General features: G+C 48.6%; 2 protein-coding genes across 2 annotated transcripts in view; one reads left to right on the forward strand and one right to left on the reverse strand.

Annotated features, from left to right (window-relative positions):
• The first annotated feature begins 237 nt into the window (after positions 1–237).
• Positions 238–1,650, forward strand: RXFP3 (relaxin family peptide receptor 3). Its single transcript, XM_062212583.1, has one exon. The coding sequence runs from the start codon at positions 253–255 to the stop codon at positions 1,648–1,650; it is 1,398 nt and encodes a 465-aa protein (XP_062068567.1). The 5' UTR covers positions 238–252.
• A 6,358-nt stretch (positions 1,651–8,008) lies between these two features.
• The window catches only part of SLC45A2 (solute carrier family 45 member 2), a 39,915-nt gene continuing 27,663 nt past the window's right edge, over positions 8,009–20,260 (reverse strand). The window contains exons 4-7 of the mRNA XM_062212049.1: positions 16,394–16,537; positions 15,434–15,557; positions 11,615–11,823; positions 8,009–8,250 (exon numbers count right to left, since the gene is read on the reverse strand). Coding sequence (XP_062068033.1) covers positions 8,023–8,250; positions 11,615–11,823; positions 15,434–15,557; positions 16,394–16,537 — 705 coding nt within the window. The 3' untranslated portion in view covers positions 8,009–8,022. The remainder of the gene's footprint in view (positions 8,251–11,614; positions 11,824–15,433; positions 15,558–16,393; positions 16,538–20,260) is intronic.

A 20,260-nucleotide genomic window follows, 5' to 3' on the forward strand; every position in this document is an offset into this window, starting at 1 on the left:
TCGCCTGGGGAGCTGCATTTCTCTGGTCTCTTGCCCCTCTCCGGAGCAGCCGCTGAGTTCAACTCCAGAGCCCGCTCCCCGCGCTCTGAACCCGCTCTGCACTCGCTTCCCAGGCGGAGAGACCCAGCTCTCCCGGCGGCTACTTTGACAGCTCCCGCGCACTTCCCGAGCGCCTGCCTGGGGACTAAACCCGCTGCCAATCGCGCTCCCTACGGTCTCGCCCTCCGGAACTTGCCCTAGAGGCACCTGCGCATGCAGGTGGCTGCGGCAGCCACGATGAACACCCTAAAGAAGGCGGCGGCCGGCGGGGACGAGCTCGCAGGACTATTGGGTCTGGTACCAGACCTCCTGGAAGCTGCCAACTCAAGTGTCAACGGGTCGCTGCAGCTACAGGACTTGTGGTGGGAGCTGGGGCTGGACCTGCCGGACGGCGCGCCCGCCGGCAGTGTCGCGGCGGAGAGCGCGGACACCGAAGCGCGGGTGCGGATCCTTATCAGCGCGGTGTACTGGGTGGTTTGCGCGCTGGGGCTGGCGGGCAACCTGCTGGTGCTGTACTTGATGAAGAGCAAGCAGGGCTGGCGCAAGTCCTCCATCAACCTCTTCGTCACCAACCTGGCGCTGACAGACTTCCAGTTCGTGCTCACCTTGCCCTTCTGGGCCGTGGAGAATGCGCTCGACTTCAGATGGCCCTTTGGCAACGCCATGTGTAAGATTGTGTCGGTCGTGACGTCCATGAACATGTACGCCAGCGTCTTCTTCCTCACCGCCATGAGCGTAGCGCGCTACTACTCGGTGGCCTCGGCTCTAAAGAGCCACCGGACCCAAGGACAGGGCCGGTGCGATTGCTGCAGCCAAAGCCTGGGAGACAGCTGCTGCTTCTCGGCCAAAGCCCTGTGCGTGTTCATCTGGGCTTCAGCCGTGCTAGCCTCGCTGCCCAATGCCATCTTCTCCACCACGATCAAGGTGATGGGCGACGAGCTGTGCCTGGTACGCTTCCCGGACAAGTTGCTGGGCGGCGACCGGCAGTTCTGGCTGGGCCTGTACCACTCACAGAAGGTGCTGCTGGGTTTCCTGCTGCCTCTGGGCGTCATCAGCCTGTGCTACCTGCTGCTGGTGCGCTTCATCTCCGACCGCCGCGTGGTGGGGACCGAAGGAGGGACAGCGGCCAGGGGAGGCCTGACAGGAGCCAGCGCCCGGAGACGGGCCAAGGTCACCAAGTCAGTGACTATCGTTGTCCTCTCCTTCTTCCTCTGCTGGCTGCCCAACCAGGCGCTCACCACCTGGAGCATCCTCATCAAGTTCAATGCGGTGCCCTTCAGCCAGGAGTACTTCCTGTGCCAGGTGTACGCGTTCCCAGTGAGCGTGTGCTTGGCACACTCCAACAGCTGCCTCAACCCCATCCTCTACTGTCTGGTGCGCCGTGAATTCCGCAAGGCGCTCAAGAGCCTGCTGTGGCGCATCGCGTCGCCTTCGCTCACCAGCATGCGCCCCTTCACCGCCACCACTAAGCCAGAACCCGAAGACCACGGGCTGCAGGCCCTGGCGCCAGTCCACGCAGCCGCCGAGCCCAACCTGCTGTACTACCCGCCTGGCGTTGTGGTCTACAGTGGGGGGCACTACGACCTGCTGCCCAGCAGCTCCGCCTACTAACGCAGGCGGAGGCCCAGGGCGTGAGGTCTGTTGGGCAAAATGGCCTTGAAGTAGGTGGGAAGGGGATGGTGCTCCAGGGTGGCGGCGCCCACAAAAGAAGCGGCATCAGGAACGCAGAGAAGCAAGGGTTTGAGAGAGTGAGGCTCAGCCACAAGGTGCGCAATGGAGCGCATTTTTTCCAGCGACTTTCAAAGTCTTTGATAAGGGCTGTGGGCCGCCTCCAGCGAGAGGTGCCGCTCTCAGATCCCTCCCTCTACGCTTTGGCCCAGGAGGCTGTGGCTGTGCGAAGGTCTAACTCGCTGTGTCTAGAAAGCCTGGAATTTAGAGGCAAGAAACTTTTCTCCTTGTTAGAAGAGTGACCGTGTTGGTCCATTCCCAGGGGGAGTGTGGGAGGAGAAGCACCTCCCTCGGAGCCATTGTAGCATTGGTCACCCTGCTCTGGGAGGCTGGGCACTTTCTGCGTCCTACCTCAACGGCCTGTGAGATCAGAAGTCACCAGGGGCACAACACCTGCCGCCAGCAAGCGGGAGCGATTCACTTCAAAGTAGTGTGGCCGCGCGAGAGGGAGCTGACTACAGGGACTGAGGAGAGAAATCTCTTCGGGGTACTGTCCCAAGAAGGAAAACGTGAGCTCACCTGTTCATTTGGTAACCGCAGGAAGTGGAGCTCCAGGCGCGGGCTGGAAGCCCCTGCACTTCACTTTTGAGGGCTCTCCGGGTGCCGGGAGACTGAGCTCCATTCTGCCAGCCGCAGGTGAGCTGGGCCTGAACGCCTACCGGAGCTCTACTGGAGGGTGGGGGCACTCCTGAGGCCCTTCCCCCTCCCTCCGTGAAAATCCGGATTCTCCTTTGAGGCTGTGGCCCAGACAAGAGGCGTGGCTCAGGGCCGTTCTTAGGAGGCTGAGCAAGAAATGCGGTTCCAATGTGCAGGGGGCTCTTGCAAAGCAAATCCTCAGAGCTGAAGTCTGATCTTTCAAGAGAAGGGGCAGGGTGAGAAAGAGAAGGGAAGAGAAGTAAAACCTGCCCTAGAGGGAGGAGGGGAGGAGAGATGCTGGTTTGAGGGCATGCCCCAGAATATCAGGTGTGGGTTATTTACTGCTCATACTGTTAACAAGAGAAAGCAGAAATAGAATTCCCATAGGACATTACCTTAACCCATTCCATTTGTGCTTTGCACATTGAGCATGTGTGATGAATCCCCCCCCCCAACTTCCAGTCTCTGTGGCTGTCTCTGAAGAATGACAAATTTCTCATGACAGCTCTATTCTGGTCACAGCTGTTGAATATTCGAGAGCCTCACAAAGTCCTTTCTTGAGGCTGTTCTGAGAACTGGGATCACACCTGAGCGTCCCCATTCATCTGCTTGTTTTGATAGCAGCACTACTGTTCTCCTTTATGATTTGGTTTGGGGTCAAGAAAAAACCAGCAATGTAGGCAGTACTGTGGTTATTTTAATACAATAAATTGTTACTAGAAAATACATGTCTCTGAGCTGTAGAATTACTGAGTGATTTTGTTGAAAAATTTTCTGCAGTGTTTCAGATGTAAGCTCATAATGTGAGATGTAAAACTCCAGCCTCCCTTGCTTGTCCTGCTTTGTCACACAACACAGTGAAATTCCTAACCACTCATCCCTTGCCACAAAAACAAAACTGCCCAATTTCAGTCCTGAGCGGTCCTGAGAAGTCAGTTCCTCTAGAAACCAGAATCATGCTTCTGCTCTGAAGTAGTCAAACTAGTCTTCCCTTGGGGAGAAAAACTGTTGATATTGAATAAGAATTGTGGTAACAAAGGTGGAGGTGTCCCCCAAAATACAAAATAAATGAGTGAACACTAGGAAGAACCAACAGTAGCATATCCCTATGTAACACCCATACCAGACTTTTACTAAGAAACTCCTGTTAAAACAACTTATCACTTCAATTGGGACAATAAGTTCACATGTGAGTAGCTTAGAACACAGAAAAGTGTGTTGGAGTGTGTGTTATGCTATATGGGCACTGGAAAGACAGAAGAGGCTTGTTTTGTATGAAGTGAGGTCTTCATACGAAACAGCTCTGTAGAAAGCATTGCCTGTTGAAATCCAAAGCTGAAGGCTTCTCATACCGTAACAGGGGGATCCATGACCATGATTTCTGTCCTCCACAAGGACAAAGGGTTTGGAAAGGAAATGGTCAACTCAACTGACAGCAGCCAATAGTTTTCACGTGCACCTCTTGCCAAGCCTTGTGTTGGGTGCTGAGGTCAGGTCCATGGTCCAGATACATTCCTGACTTTCATGTTTAGAAGGGCAGCCAGCCATGGACACAAGCAAGATCAGACAGGGAACACCATAGCAAGGCTAAAAGATAGCTCGGAGGGAAGACAGGGGAAAGGAAGATGATTCCCCAGGAGGTTTTCAGAGACTTCCTGGTCAAAGGGGTATTTGACACACCGGCACAGTGTGGGCCCAATGCAGGATGGTGAGGGGGTCATGAAGACATTTGAAGCTTAGGGCATAGTGTGATCAAAGGCCCGGAGGCTGGAATGTATGCTTAATTGAGGAGGCAGGAAGCAAAGCACTGGCTTCCCCTACTTCCCAGGATTTCCATTGAAGTTACATGTGTCCTTGCATTGTTTTATCTGTCTGGAAACAGAACTTTTTTTTTTTTTTCAGAGAACAGCTTGTTAGTGTACTGAGAAGAAGCACTTGAGGTCCCAACAGTGCTTAAAGGCTTTTTAAAATTGGTTTCTACCCACTTGGTCAAACTTCAGTGGAACTGAGTTCAATGAGTAAAGTATTTGCACATCATGTTTGAGTGTGTGTGTGTGTGTGTGGAGGGGATCATAACTGCTATAGCTCCCTTCCTCAGCTCAGTAGCCTATCTGATGTCCCAGATAAAAGAAGCTTCGTTTGTAACAAAGATGATGCCCTGTCATTGATCAGAGTTAACTTCTTGAGGGACCATACAGGATGGATCAATTTCCCAGCTCCCTCATCCAGTCATTTCTAGATCTCCCAACACCAGAACAGTCTTTAGAGAAACAGTAAATCAGCCTGAACCCTGCAGGACGTTTCATTGCTTTTTTAAAGATTTATTTATGTATTTCAAAGTCAGAGTTACACAGAGAGGAGAGGCAGAGAGAACGGTCTTCCATTCACTAGTTCACTCCCCAGATGGGTGCAACCCCTGGAGCTGAATTGATCTGAAGCCAGGAGCAGGAGCTTCTTCCAGGTTTCCCACGTGGGTGCAGGGGCTCAAGGACTTGGGCCATCTTTTACTACTTTCCCAGGCCATAGCAGAGAACTGAATCAGAAGTGGAGCAGCCAGGACTCGAACCGGAGCCCATATGGGATGCCGGCAGGGCAGGCAGTGGCTTTACCCGCTACACCACAGCCACCGGCCCCAAGATGTTTCATTTCTAAGCCTTACAAAGGCAGTGCAGGTAGGTGAAGCAAGAAAGATGGTTTGGTTATACTTCTTTTATAATGCTCAGAGTACTGACACGGGGTCCTCTGAGTATGTGACCCTCAATACCCCATGCAAAAGGGTTGGAAGCAGGGGTTTTTCCTGATTATTCCTCTAAGTCAGTCATGACCTCATTTTCTCAGATGGATGATGAGGCTGAAAGATGTGGAGAAATAGGGTGGTTGTCCACATGCATCCTATAATGAACGGGAGAGTTTTATCTTCAAGTGAGGTACTAATAGGAGTAGGGTGGCAGAGCACAAGAAGTGCTGGTTTGGAGAGAACAAAGCTGGAGGGTTGATAAGTGAAACAACAGTGCACTCGGGTCTGAGAAGACAGCTCAGCCTGGTGTGGGCAGCACCAGAGATCTGGAAAGAATGGGATAAACTGCAAGAGCCTGGAGTGCTTGGTGTCAGGTAAGGAAGCTGTGTGCCCTGCTGGTAACGCAGGTAAGCAGTGAACAGGAAGGAGCCCCCAGCCCTCCATCATAAGCCTGCTGCCCTTTCTGCACATACACACACGTGGCCTGATCCACAAGGATGTTCCAGATGTCCCAGCCTACATCCCTAACCCTGCCGCAGTTCCTAGTGTGATAACCAGGTAGCAGCAGAGAGCAGGCTTTTTAATCAAGGAGAAAGCAGTTGAGAGAACTGCAGCAGCAAAGTGCAAGCCCAGGCAGTAGGGGGAGGAAGAGAACAAATTGAGATAACAGGAATCTAGCTGCCTTTGGAGACCACTGGAAGAAGGAAGCTAAACACTGAATGACAACAGATCTGCTTGCAGGTTGTGTTTTTGGGATAGTAATCTGCAAAGCTGCCCTTGGCCTTGGGCCCCTGCTCTGGGTTTTATCATTAGAGGACTCAGCTCTACCCCTCCCTCCAGCTGCACTCCTTTCTTCACAGGGAACCCACAGGGCTGCGTGCAGACTGTGCCCCCCACCTTCTAGATCATGTGCCAGTACCTCAGACCTCAGAATAACTCATCCAAACAGCTCTAAGTGATTGACAAACCCCTCACAGATCCTTTCTGGAATCCACCATCCAGAGGGCAAAGCACACGACTGAGGCTATGAGACCTTAGTATGGGGGGGGGGGGGGAGCGGTAAGGAGGGCTGTTTGCAGGAGTGGCAAGGAGTGAAGGGTTGTGGGAAACCATGGATGTGCCGAAGGCAAAGTGCACACAAGGACTCACAAAGTGCTGTACAGAAATAAGAATGCAAGGAGAAGGGAAGACGAACGGGCTGTGGACCTGGGTCTGCATCCATACTTGCGGGCTGGACTCCACAAATGCTGGGAGTGCTCCTGAGCCCCTCATCCACCCAACAGTTGTGTGTAAGAGGACTCAAAGCTTTCCAGAGGACAAGCAGGACATGCTTCCTCTTCCCAGGATCACTGCCCCTATGAGCTGATACTGCAGGGGCCTGGCCATGCTCTGAGCCCATATATTCTACTATGTATGGGAAAAACAACTACAGCATCCCAAAGACAGTTCATTTCATTTTTTCCTTCCTGGCAACAAAGACCTGGGATGGTTAGAAATCCAATGGGGGCAATCCATGAGTGCATGCCCAGACTCCGAGCTGAGGTCAGAGAAAGCAACACAGCATTATTTAACTCCTGAATACAGAAGGACAAATCTCCATTCTGCACCAGTCAGGCTCACTGGGTGTAGTACAGGCAAACGCTTAAGACCAGAGAAGACCTGGGGTGGGGGAACAGGAGGAGGAACCACTAGCAGCAGTCTGGTGCACTCGCTGTCATTTGTTGAGCACCAACCAGTGCCAGCCCAGCCTAGGTGCTGTGGGCACTGGAAGCAAAGTACCTGGGTTTAAAGCGCAGCCCTGCCACTAACAACCTGGCTGATTTCAGGTGAGTCCTAGAACCCTCTGCCTCAGCTTCCTCATCCTCATAATGTAGACCAGTGAGTGACAGCACCAGCTCCCAGGACTGCTGGTGAACACGGGTGAAATACGTAGTGCAGTGGGAAGCACTCTGAGTTCTGTGTCATTACTCATGGCTGAGGCAGGAACGACCATTCTAAATGTGCAGATGGGCAGAAGTGGCTGAGGGACGTCCGTTTGCTGCTGGTTAGCAAAGCCAGCATTCTAAAGCAGCCTGATGCCAAAGCTTGTGATCATTCTATCAAGCCTTGCTTGTCTCTGGAGACCGCTGAAAACCTCACCCCACGAGGAGCAGTTGAAGAGGAATGGTTGGAGAAAAAATGCTTAGCCTGTAGAACAGAAGATCACAGCAGAAACCGGAGGCTGTTTTTTGAAAGACTTAGTATCAACTCCAGAGGAGGGAAAAAAGAGTGTGGACTAGAAAGCACTTTTTTTTTTTCTGTGTCAATGAAATAAGCTGCTTGAAGGTAGCAAATCCTCCAGCAGGAGACGTTTGGGCAGATTTGCCAGAGGCATCATAAATTAATAGGAATTAATTATGAGCAAATTAAATATGAATAAAGTAATACCACAAATCATCAGCATACTATTTGGCATATTTGATGAAATATGACTCCCCAACTACAAATGTTTCCTGGTTAAAACAGAAAAAAAAAATATGCCATAAAACAAATCCAAGTGTCATGTGCAAATGATATCATATGCAATTAGTCTGCTTCTCAAGTTTCATCAAGGCCTAGAGCTTCACCCTGTCTCTCCAACCTACATGCTGAGAGGCAGTAGGGAGGGTGCTCGTTGCTGCTACCACCCACACACACTCATTGCCCCCAGTGCACGGAGACATAGCCCACGTGATGATGCCCAAATATGAGGACTGGCTAGCTTAGGAGGCTGCGGACCACAACTGAAATCACAGCACGGGAATCCAAAGGGCAGCCCCCCAGGATGCGAAATTTCCGAAAAGACTGGTTTTCTGCCATGCGTGTCACCTGTCAAAGGTTAGGATCGATGTCTCTTTATTGACCTAATTCACGTATCTAACAAAGAGAGCCACGAAGCAGCAGCCGATCAATGCCACTGAAGAGGCTGTGATCACCACGACGATGACGCTCCCGGCTGTGTTGACCAGGAAGCCCAGGCCACCTCCGACCAGGATCTGAGCCAGCTGCACCATGCAAGTGAGGGCAGCACAGTCCACGCCCTTCCCTCGCCCGCTGCTCTCCAGGTCCCCTCCTGGGGCCAGTTGGTGCCTCTGCAAGAGAAGCACAGGAATAGCATTTGATCATGAGGAACTGTCGAGGAGGGCACAGGAGGACAAACTTTCTCTGAAGATTGTTGTGGATCCTGTGACTACTCAACACCGCTGCCGTGGCGTAAAATGATCTTACAGGTCAACAAATTGAGTTCCAAACATTTTATGGACACTGGCATTTGATCACATGCCATTTCACTTGGCACTAAATATTATCCTTCTTTTGATATGGTTTTTCAGTCACTTAGAAATGTAAAGGAAATCCCTATCTTGTGGACTGCACAAAAACAGGTGACAGGCTGCATTTGCCCAGCAGGGCACTGGTCACCAGCCCTGACTGAGGGCCTGGGAAGCCCTTCCCCTTCCTGCTCGGTGCAGTCGTCCTTGCCCACAACAAAGCCTCAGATGCCTTCATTAACATAAAATGAAGGCTAAATGATTAAAATATGCAAAATTGACTCTTCCTAAGAAGACAGTAAATACAATGTAGCAGAAGCTCAATAAATACCAATTCTTTGGTTTCTTAGGTTTTTTTTTTTTTTTTTTTTGGACAGGCAGAGAGAGAGAGAGAGACAGAGGGAAAGGTCTTCCTTCCACTGGTTCACCCCCCAAATGGCTGCCACAACCAGCACATTGTGCCGATCTGAAGCCAGGAGCCAGGTGCTTCTCCTGGTCTCCCATGCGGGTGCAGGGCCCAAGGATCTGGGCCATCCTCCACTGCCTTCCCAGGCCACAGAAGAGAGCTGGACTGGAAGAGGGGCAACCGGGACAGAATCCGGTGCCCTGGCCAGGACTAGAAGCCGGTGTGCCGGCGCCACAGGTGGAGGATTAGCCTAGTGAGCCATGGCGCTGGCTGGTTTCTTAGTTTCAAAAATTCAAAAATTTTCAGAAGGATGTCAAATCACTGCTTAAAAAAACCTTGAAAAAAGCATTTCCACTTTTCAAATTATGGTTGCTATCTGGCAAATAGCATTTGGTTGATATTTGATACTTGGTCTGAATTGGTCAATAACTTTACAATGTATTGGGTATCTCTTATGTGCTAAGTTTGTGCAGTTTCTTTCAGATATATTACTTTATTCATCCTTGTCACCTGCGTAGATGCACATATTATCATTATCCCTGTGATAATAATGATAATTAATAATAACTATCATTTTTGAGTCTCAAGGGAGGCATTATGCTAAGGACATTACATATACTATCTTGTTTAATTTTCAACAACCCTATACGGTGGATTTTATCATTCCTATTTGGCAATAAGAATGATTTGAAGAATGATTTCCTATACTACTCAGTAAAAGAGTGTTGTGCTGAAAATGTACGTTATCCTTTAAGTGAGATAAAGAAAAGTGAAGAATTGATTCATATTTGCTTTATTTTCACTTAAAGACTTGCAAGCTGGCCGGCGCCGCGGCTCACTAGGCTAATCCTCCGCCTTGCGACACCGGCACACCGGGTTCTAGTCCCGGTCGGGGCACCGGATTCTGTCCCGGTTGCCCCTCTTCCAGGCCAGCTCTCTGCTGTGGCCAGGGAGTGCAGTGGAGGATGGCCCAAGTGCTTGGGCCCTGCACCCCATGGGAGACCAGGAGAAGCACCTGGCTCCCGCCATCGGATCAGCGTGGTGCGCCGGCCGCAGCACGCTACCGCGGCGGCCATTGGAGGGTGAACCAACGGCAAAAAGGAAGACCTTTCTCTCTGTCTCTCTCTCACTGTCCACTCTGCCTGTCAAAAAAAAAAAAAAAAAAGACTTGAAAGCTAAACAGAAAATAAGAGTGTAACGTACTAGGACTGGGAACAGGTAGGAAAGCCCCAGCAGCAGTGACTTCACAGTGTGCACTTTCATGTATCATTGTGATTGTTGAACCATGGTTATATTATTTCACTTAAAAATGAATCCTTGGGGCAGGTATTTGATGCAGTGGTTACACATTTCTTGGGCCACTCGCATCCCATATCATAGTCCCTGGTGCATATTCTGGCTCTGTTTCCAATTCACCTCTCTGCTAATGAAGGTCCTGCGAGGAATCAGGTCGTGGCCTAAATACGTGAATACTTGTGCCTCTGCCACCCACATAGGAGACCCAGATTGAATTCTAGGCTCTGGGCTTTTGGCTTCGGTCTTGCCCAGTTCCAGCTGCTATAGGTATTTGGGGAGTGAACCAGTGAACAGGAGATGTATGTGTGTGTGTGTGTGTGTATGCATGTCTTCCTCTCTCTACATTTCGAATAAAATTATTTTTAATACTTTAACAAATTAAAATGAACTCTTTCTAAGTAGTTAATTAATAACCTCTCCAGTGCCACATAGCTTTGGAGTGAGGGAGGAAGAATTTGAATCCTGGTTTCTCGGAGTCCAAAACTCATGTATTTTTGCCTTCCTGCCATGTGACTGTCTCCTGGGAGGGAAAGTTCTTTACAATGACTCTCTCTTTAACAGCAAAATCCTTCTTGGGCACTGAAACATCGCCTACAATGTTTGCCTGGGTGTGAGGACATTCACAACTCCCGTTTGAAAGGATTTAACTCCCATTATAGCTCTGCCCTGCTGTGTTTACCAGATCAAGTGATGGAAAAGCAGGCTGGAATTACTGTCACATGGACATGAGTTCAGTGTTTTTGCAGTTTCAAGCTGAGATGGATTAAAGTCAAAGTTATCTAGTTTTTTTGTTGTTGTTGTTTGTTTTTTTGCTGCCCCAGCAAAGGGGCAGAAAAAGTTGCATGTTTGATAAGAAGTGTTAATTTTAGAGGAGAAATACCCAAGTCCATGTTCTTTTAAGGACTGGATGGCATCCTGCTCTCTAATCTGAGTTTCTAAGTGTAGACAGGGTAGATCCCACTCAGGACAGCCTGGTAGGGATGACCACTGATGGCTGTATCTTCATTCCCTGCACACTTACTAAAGCCTGGACTCCCCGAAACAATGTTGTCTATGACCCAAAGCTCCCTGAAGCACCTGCACCTCTTCTGGGTGGAAATGGAGAGATCCTCATGGTGGTCATCCAAAAATGTTGCAGGTGCACTGGGGGTACGTGTGGGGAGGATGGAGAAGAGCCAGATTCTCTTTTGTCTCTGTGTGTTTGTGAGCTGGGTTCTTGGCATTACTGAGCCCCCTATTCCTAATCAAACAAGAGTAAGGCTCCTTGCCACACAGGAGCATGGGGTGCCAGAGGGAGGAAGCAGCTAGACTGCTGGTTATGCCTGCCTCACTCCACGCTGATGAGTGGCTGAGCATCTTCGTTCTGCTCTTTAAAGAACCATTATTTTCCAGCTCCACTCTGAACTTTCCTGCAAAATCCCCCACCCCAGCTTGCAGGTGACTCCCAGTGTTACCCAGGGCAAGGGTTCAACGACGATGACGCACCTCCTCCTCCTCACGGTGGTACTCGGCAATGAGGTTAAAGGGCACGGTGTATAGAGTGCTGGACATTACTCCAAACAAGGCACACAGGACCAGGGTGGAGTAGACGTTCGGGAAGAGCCCAATAAATCCTGTCCCCAGGCCAAACAGAAAATACCCCAGGAAGTAAAGACCCTTTAATCCGATGTAGGATACCAAAGACTTCTGAAAGTCTGTGGGGAGAAGAAAGGAAGAGATTACAGCTGGTGGCGCCTCAGCACTCAGTAATGTCAGACAATCTTTTCTTTTGAAGATTCACTTTCTTTTAGGAGACGCCCTTTGATACTGAGTCAGGAACAAAAGAGCCTCCTTATCTGTGGGTTGAAAACATCTGGCTTTGGATTCCATCTTAAATCCTTCACATAAAGGGCAGCCTGAGATTGCTTTGCTAGACTGGTTTTCTTTCCCACGGAGGAGGGCCAGGTGCTGTTCAGCAGGCAGCTGAAGGGCAAAAGGATGCAGAAGAGGGGATGAGAAGCCTCACCTTGACTGTGGGGCTATCGGGATGCAAGGCGTGAGAGAAAAGTAGGGGTGATCCTAATTAGAGATGTCTGGCACAATTGGACCAAACAATGGTACAGGCCAACCTTGGCCCAGTGGCTCATGGGACAAATGAAAGCATCCAGGTTTTGCAGAATGAGCTAAGTTCTTCACAATTTCTTAGCCCTCACCAGGATGAAATCTACACACCCAAGAACGAAGTAAAAGGTCACACAATTATCTGCAGGAGCTTTTCCCTGTCTCGGTCTGGTAAGTGGCCACCACAGTCTGGTAAGTGCCTACCCACTCTTTTTTTTTTAATAATTTTTTGACAGGCAGAGTGGACAGTGAGAGAGAGGGAAAGGTCTTCCTTTTCCGTTGGTTCACCCCTCAATGGCCGCTGCAGCTGGTGCCCCACACTGATCCGAAGCCAGGAGCCAGGTACTTCTCCTGGTCTCCCATGCGGGTGCAGGGCCCAAGCACTTGGGCCATCCTCCACTGCCCTCCTGGGCCACAGCAGAGAGCTGGCCTGGGAGAGGGGCAACCGGGACAGAATCTGGCGCCCCATCCGGCACTAGAACCTGGGGTGCCGGCGCCACAGGCGGAGGATTAGCCTAGTGAGACGCAGTGCCGGCCTATCTGCCCACTCTTCAGGTCAAGTTCCTTAACCTCTCAGCACTGGATCATCTGAAAAACAGGAACAATAAAACTCTCCTCTGGGGTTGGTGTCAGGACTGAATGAGATGAAATGGCTGAGAAATCACCCAGCCCAATGCCAAACCCATAGAAGACATCTAGTTAGTATGCTGTTGCCATTTCAACAAATACAGGCCTGGGTGAGGGCAGATCATGATTACCTGGGCTCCCCTCCCAGTAAGTAAACACGGCATGCTCATCAAAGCACAGGGTAAGGCTAAGTTTTAAAAACTAAAAATGCTGCTTTAAAAATGTATGATGCTTTCCACAATGGTAGGGAAAATCTCCAAAGAGTGTTTATCTTCCTTTTTTATCAGTTGTTTTTAATCTGCACATTTCTTATCTGTCCCCTACTCTGTTCTACTGGAACACACAAACCAGGAGGTAAATGCTAGATATTTGAAGTAAACCTATTCAAGCAGGAAACTTTCCATATCTATCCAAATAATTATTGGACTTAACATTGGACAGACAAAAAAAACATAATTTGCATCACACTTGAATCAATTCTGAAACAATACACTGTCTTTATCCGCTAGAACACAAAGCTCTGGAAATGACAAGTGGACAATCTTGCATCCTCTATTAAATTCAAGCCATGCCTGCAGGGCCATTGTTAAGGTTGAGAATGAAAACAGTATAATGCTAGGTTGGTTTCTATTTGCATAATGCTGATATTTATGCAGAAAAGGTAATCCAAGGTGTCTCAGTACCTGAAAGACACCTTCAGTAGTCACTGGGGAAATGCTTTCATGCGAGTGTGTAGGCCAGTGGGGGAAAAAACAGAAAGCAAAAGAGATATTTAGAAACACACATAACCTCTGTACAAAGACTGACGGTCTGGTAAAGAATGTTTTATTCATGAAGGGAAATCAGTAAATTTCAGGGCCAACCTTGCCTTGCCCACTGATAGGTCTGATACCCCGTGGCAGTCAGATGCTCGCACAGTGCCTCTCTTTAGGGCTGGAGAGAGATGAGAAATTTTAGCTCCAGTTACACGTGGGGAAATGTGTTCTTTTACAAGAATGAGGGTAGCGGTAAATAGTCCCCTCACTTCTTGAAACCATGAAGGAATTAAGACAGATAATTGGTTAGACCATTTGTTCTCACACTCTCCATTTCTAAGCATTTGAAATCTTCCTCCTGGAATTTTCTGAGTTCACTCACTCTAACAGAAAGAAAAAGGTTTGCTAAAGAAATGTAAGCTAAGTCAGGCACTGTGGAGCAGGTGGTTAAGCCGCCATTTGGGACAGCTGCATCCCATGCCCTTGTCAGCATGCGTGGTTCGAGTCCTGGTTACTCCATGCTTCCAATTCAGTTTCCTGACAATGCCCTTGGAGGTAGCAAAAGATGGCCCAAGGGCTTGCGCTCCTACCACCCACGTGGGAGACCCAGATGGAGTTCCTGGCTCCTGGCATTAGCCTGGCTTAGCCCTGGCTACTGAGGGCATTTGGGAAGTGAACTTGTAGATGGAAGTGTTCTCTTCCTCTCGCTCTCTCTCTGTCACTCTGCTGTTCAAGTAAATAAATAAATATATCTTTTTTTAAAAAAGAAAAGGAATGTAAGCTTTTACTACCACTATTTGGTTGTTAAATAGTAAATATTAAGCTGTGAATTTTATGGTTTGTGATTATTGAATTCATGAACACCTTTTATTATTAGTCCCTATTCCCAATCATGCTAAATTTTTAAAGAGCTCTCGAAGAAGGTTTCCAGCTGTGCTATGGGCAGGTGAAGGGTAGAAGTAGGCTCAACCATTTCCACTTTAGTGACAGAGTGCTTATGAGAATGATAACAGGGATTCTCCCCCATATCTTCTCCTTTGCCTGACCTGGGCCATATCCCTGTTGTTCCCTGGGCCTGTACAAGGCCTGGGACTCTGAGTTGGGATCAGTCACTCTCCTCACAGCCCTAGAGCAACATGGAGGGGTGAGAAGACCTCATTATAATAATGAGCCAAATTTCCACCATAAATAGGAACCTAGATACATATTTCAATGTTTACAGAGGCTTAGATCTCCACTTACATTAGCTAGTACAAACAAGGTAAGCCAGGGTGATGCCCTGGAGTTACAACACAACCATTTGGACTTACTTAAAATCAGTGACAGAAACAGCTTTGTCCAGCCTTCTCACAGCTGAAACTTAGCTCTATGGAAGATTAAAGGCTCAAGAAAGCTGGCACCAGAAGACAGCCAGTTGATAATTCTTTAATAGTGCTCCTTTAGGTTACCACCCTGTGTATCTGTGCTCCGATCATTCCACTTGTTGACTTTGTCTATGAATGCCTCCAGAGACCTTGCCCCAGTAGACCATGGATCTGTTGGCACTCCATCTCTCACCCATCCAACACTTACCCATCTTTTTTAATGAGATTCCTTTCCATTTTCCAAAGAACCTTGATCAAGAACTCACTGGTGCCAAATACAAAGGAAAATGGCACCTAGAATTCACTATGTAAAAAGATACCTTTGTGGTCCTTTCTCAGTTTTTCCTGACTTCCATATGTGGCTTTTTGAACAGCAGAAAATAAAACAAATGTATTAAACCTAAGTTCTTCTAGACAACCTCCCATTAGAAGACACGCATTAGGGGAGCAAGACTTACAAGAATAAAGTGATGAAGACACGGAGTTGATGCACAAGCCCCAACATCCAACCTCAACCCCTCTTTCATAGATGAGAAACTCTGTGGAGTTGTGCGGGCTGTAGGGGTCCCCTTGGAACACAATCTGAAAGAGAGGAATGGGGTTGTTGAGCTACAGATACAATGTTGTGGAGATGCCTTCTCATGTGCTCTAGGTAGCGACATGTCCCTGCCCAAGGATTCCTTCCCAGGGCACAGAGCTCAATATGGCAAAACCAAGTCACCCCTTTCATTCTATCACATCTCCATTCAAGGAAGACTCCTTAGAATTAAGGCTTTTAGACTTCTTTGAAATCTAAAGCCTACTCTGGCCAAATCTAAACAACATTCCCCTGGATCTTTAACACCCTTCCTTTACCTAACATCTAGCCTCACCTGACTTAGGCAACCCTGCCACTTATTCTCTAATACAGCACCAGGCTTCTGGCTCATCTTCATGTGCATTCCTATTCCTTTTTGAAATATTTTCTTTGCCTATGCAAGCATTCTTCAACTAGTTCACAAAGAACAATGGAATTAACAGATGAGTTTATTTTGCTACAAAAAAATTTTAAATCTACACCTAGCTTTCTCATAATACACGTTTTCTAGCAAATTTTTGAAGATCTCTCATATCTCTCCAATTTCTATCCTACTCTCCCTGCAAGCCCATACTATACCTCCTTTATGAAGCCTTCTGTAATCACAACAGTTAGCATTGATTTTTCCCTATTGTATCTTATCAAGTACTAGTAGGCCCTACAGTGCCTTCTAGTTGTCCAGGATAGAACAGCTTTCTTCTGCAACCTGTGACCAGCTCCTTGATGGTACTCGTTCCTATGCTCTTACTATGCCCATCCTAAAGGCCAGCTCAGAAGAAGCCTGACAATTTCTGATTGATTGATATGTGAGTCAATGAGGGTACACACACAAGCTCATTACCTGGCCCATGAAATCTGTGAAGAAGAGCATGTTGGACAGAAAAGCTGTCCATCCAATGAGGTGGCTGATACAAAGACAGCGATAGTGGGCAGGCATGCTCACCAATGCCCTCAAAAGCGACTTCATGGTCATCGTCCTCCGAGTCTGGAGCAAAACATGAAACAGGTATGAAATTCAATATAGAGAAAGCACAGGAGCCAGAGCACACAGCTGTGCTATGTGTATCTGCCACTTGGCTATCACATGAGATCTTTTTTTTTATCCTAGGCATGACACCTAGGTTTCCATGGAATACACTCATAGTATGTGTTCTGTTAAGTCTGTGTGGATATTTAGTAGTTTTATGTCCTGAGTGGGGATTTGGTGACTTAAGGACAAAGGGACTAGGTTGTTACAGAATGTTGTCTTTGAATGACAGAACTGCCACACATGGACACACCTCATATCTAGGGAGTGGGGCATTTAGCATAGCAATTAAGACACCCATATCCTACATCTGAGTACCCGGGTTCAAATACTGGCTCCAGATCCTGACTCTAGTTTCCTTTCAATTAAGAAAGTGGGAGGCAGAAGTGACAGGTTAAGTAATTGGGATTGGATTCCTGCCACTCACATGAAAGACTAGACTGTGCTCCTGGGTCCTGGCTTGGGCCCTGATCCAGTCCTAGTCATTGTGGGTGTTTGGGGACCAATGGTTGGGGGCTCACTTGCTCTTGCTCTCTTTCTCTCTCTGCCTTCATGCCCTCAAATAAAAACAAGCATTGTTTAAAGGCTCATATGTAATCCAGCCCTTAGATGATGATAATTCTTAGATTTCTTGACTTTCAAAGCATGGTAAGACAAATCCACAATGACCTTCATTATCCCAGTCCCCTAACATTAGTTCCATGGTTACATGACAAAAGAATTTTTACAGATGTAATTAAAACTACTAATAAGCTGATTTTGAACCAATGAAAAAGACTACCTGGGTGACCCTAATTGAATCACATGAACACTTGAAGGACAGTTTTCTCCACCTCAAAGCACAAAGATTGCTGGCTTTGAGGGTAGAGAGGGTCATATGGAAAAGAACTGATGCTAGGCTTTAGAGGGTGACAGCAATCAGCCAATAGCCAGCAAGAAAACAAGGACTTCAGACCCTCAATCACAAGGGACAGGATTCTGCCCACAACCTGAATGAGCTCAGAGAAGAGTCCTCCCCAGTCAAGCTTCCAGGCGACAGCGCAGCTCTGTCAGTATGTTGACTTCAACCTCGTAAGACTCTGAGCAGAGAAGCTCATGCAGCCACTCAGGCTTCTGACCCACAGAACTGTGAGATAACAAATGGACACTAATCCAAGCTGCATGGCTTGTGGTGGTATCTGACACAGCAACAGACAAGTCATAGAGTCTACCAGCTCCCTGCTGCTGGTCACATGCCTGCTGCCCGGGAACTGCTCTGGATCCTGCCACTGACACATGTGAACGTGCCCCATGTGGAGTCAAAGCGAGAAAAATGTAGAGCTCAAACACACACACCACACCCACTCCACACACACACACTGCACACCCATACCACACACCCATCACACACCACACACATGCACCACACACACACCACACACCCATCACACACTACACACATGCACCACACACACACACCACACACACACCACACACACACACACTGCACACCCACACCACACACCCATCACACACCACACACATGCACCACGCACCACACACCCACTGCACACCCACACTGCACACCCATCACACACCACACACATGCACCACACACACACCACACACACACACCACACACACCCACTGCACACCCACACCACACACCCATCACACACCACACACATGCACCACACACACACCACACACACCCACTGCACACCCACACCACACACCCATCACACACCACACACATGCACCACACACACACCACACACCCATCACACACTACACACATGCACCACACACACACACCACACACACACCACACACACCCACTGCACACCCACACTGCACACCCATCACACACCACACACATGCACCACACACACACCACACACACACACCACACACACCCACTGCACACCCATCACACACCCATCACACACCACACACATGCACCACACACACACCACACACACCCACTGCACACCCACACCACACACCCATCACACACCACACACATGCACCACACACACACCACACACACCCACTGCACACCCACACCACACACCCATCACACACCACACACATGCACCACGCACCACACACCCACTGCACACCCATCACACACCACACACATGCACCACACACACACCACACACACACCACACACACACCACACACACACACAGCACACCCACACCACACACCCATCACACACCACACACATGCACCACACACACACCACACACCCATCACACACTACACACATGCACCACACACACACACCACACACACCCACTGCACACCCACACCACACACCCATCACACACCACACACATGCACCACGCACCACACACCCACTGCACACCCACACTGCACACCCATCACACACCACACACATGCACCACACACACACCACACACACACACCACACACACCCACTGCACACCCACACCACACACCCATCACACACCACACACATGCACCACACACACACCACACACACCCACTGCACACCCACACCACACACCCATCACACACCACACACATGCACCACACACACACCACACACACACACCACACACACCCACTGCACACCCACACCACACACCCATCACACACCACACACATGCACCACGCACCACACACCCACTGCACACCCATCACACACCACACACATGCACCACACACACCACACACACACCACACACCCATCACACACCACACACATGCACCACACACACACCACACACACACCACACACACACACACTGCACACCCACACCACACACCCATCACACACCACATACATGCACCACACACCACACACCCACTGCACACCCACACTGCACACCCATCACACACCACACACATGCACCACACACACCACACACCTATCACACACCACACACTACACACATTGCACACTCAGCAAATACACATGCACCACACACTCCAACCACACACATGCCTTACATACATACCATATATTCCAACTACACACATGCCACACACAGATACACATTACACACACATCACACACCCACAGTGCATACACACACAACACAATATACTTAACACTACAAATGCACACACACAAGAAGCCTTCAAAAATTTTCATGAAAATGCATATTACCAAAAAACCACATGGATTTCAATTTTCCTTTGCACAGAGATAGTTACATTTTAATTACATTTCTATGAACTTTTTAAAGTACCTCTTATATACGTACATGTACATAATGCATACATGTGTCCCAAGTCTTTTAGATTTAAATTAAACAAGAGTCTATAATCTTTGGATTTTAAGGAACCCTGAGAGAATGATGATTCAAACTATAAACACAACTGTCTTTTTTGTGTGTTTTCTTTTGTTTTCAGAGTGAGCAGAGTTAGATTTATTGAACATGCTGGAGGGAGCAGCGGGCAGGCAGGGCAGCCAGCAACTGACGACTGCTGCCGACACAACTGTTTTGAAACACAAAGTATGACATGGCCTTTAGCACCCTGTCACGACGAACAAAGAAAGGCACCACAACATACTGAGCAGTCAGCTGCCCAGAAGACATGAGCCGTGGTGCTCACCGTGTGGCATGATGGTATGTTCGTGTCCGATTTTCATTTATGCTGAATCTTGACATAACGAAATTGGGTCCTGAAACGTTTATTTATAAGATGGTCTCCTGTGTAACTACA

This window comes from Lepus europaeus, chromosome 15 (assembly GCF_033115175.1).
Source record: "Lepus europaeus isolate LE1 chromosome 15, mLepTim1.pri, whole genome shotgun sequence".
Taxonomy (NCBI): domain Eukaryota; kingdom Metazoa; phylum Chordata; class Mammalia; order Lagomorpha; family Leporidae; genus Lepus; species Lepus europaeus.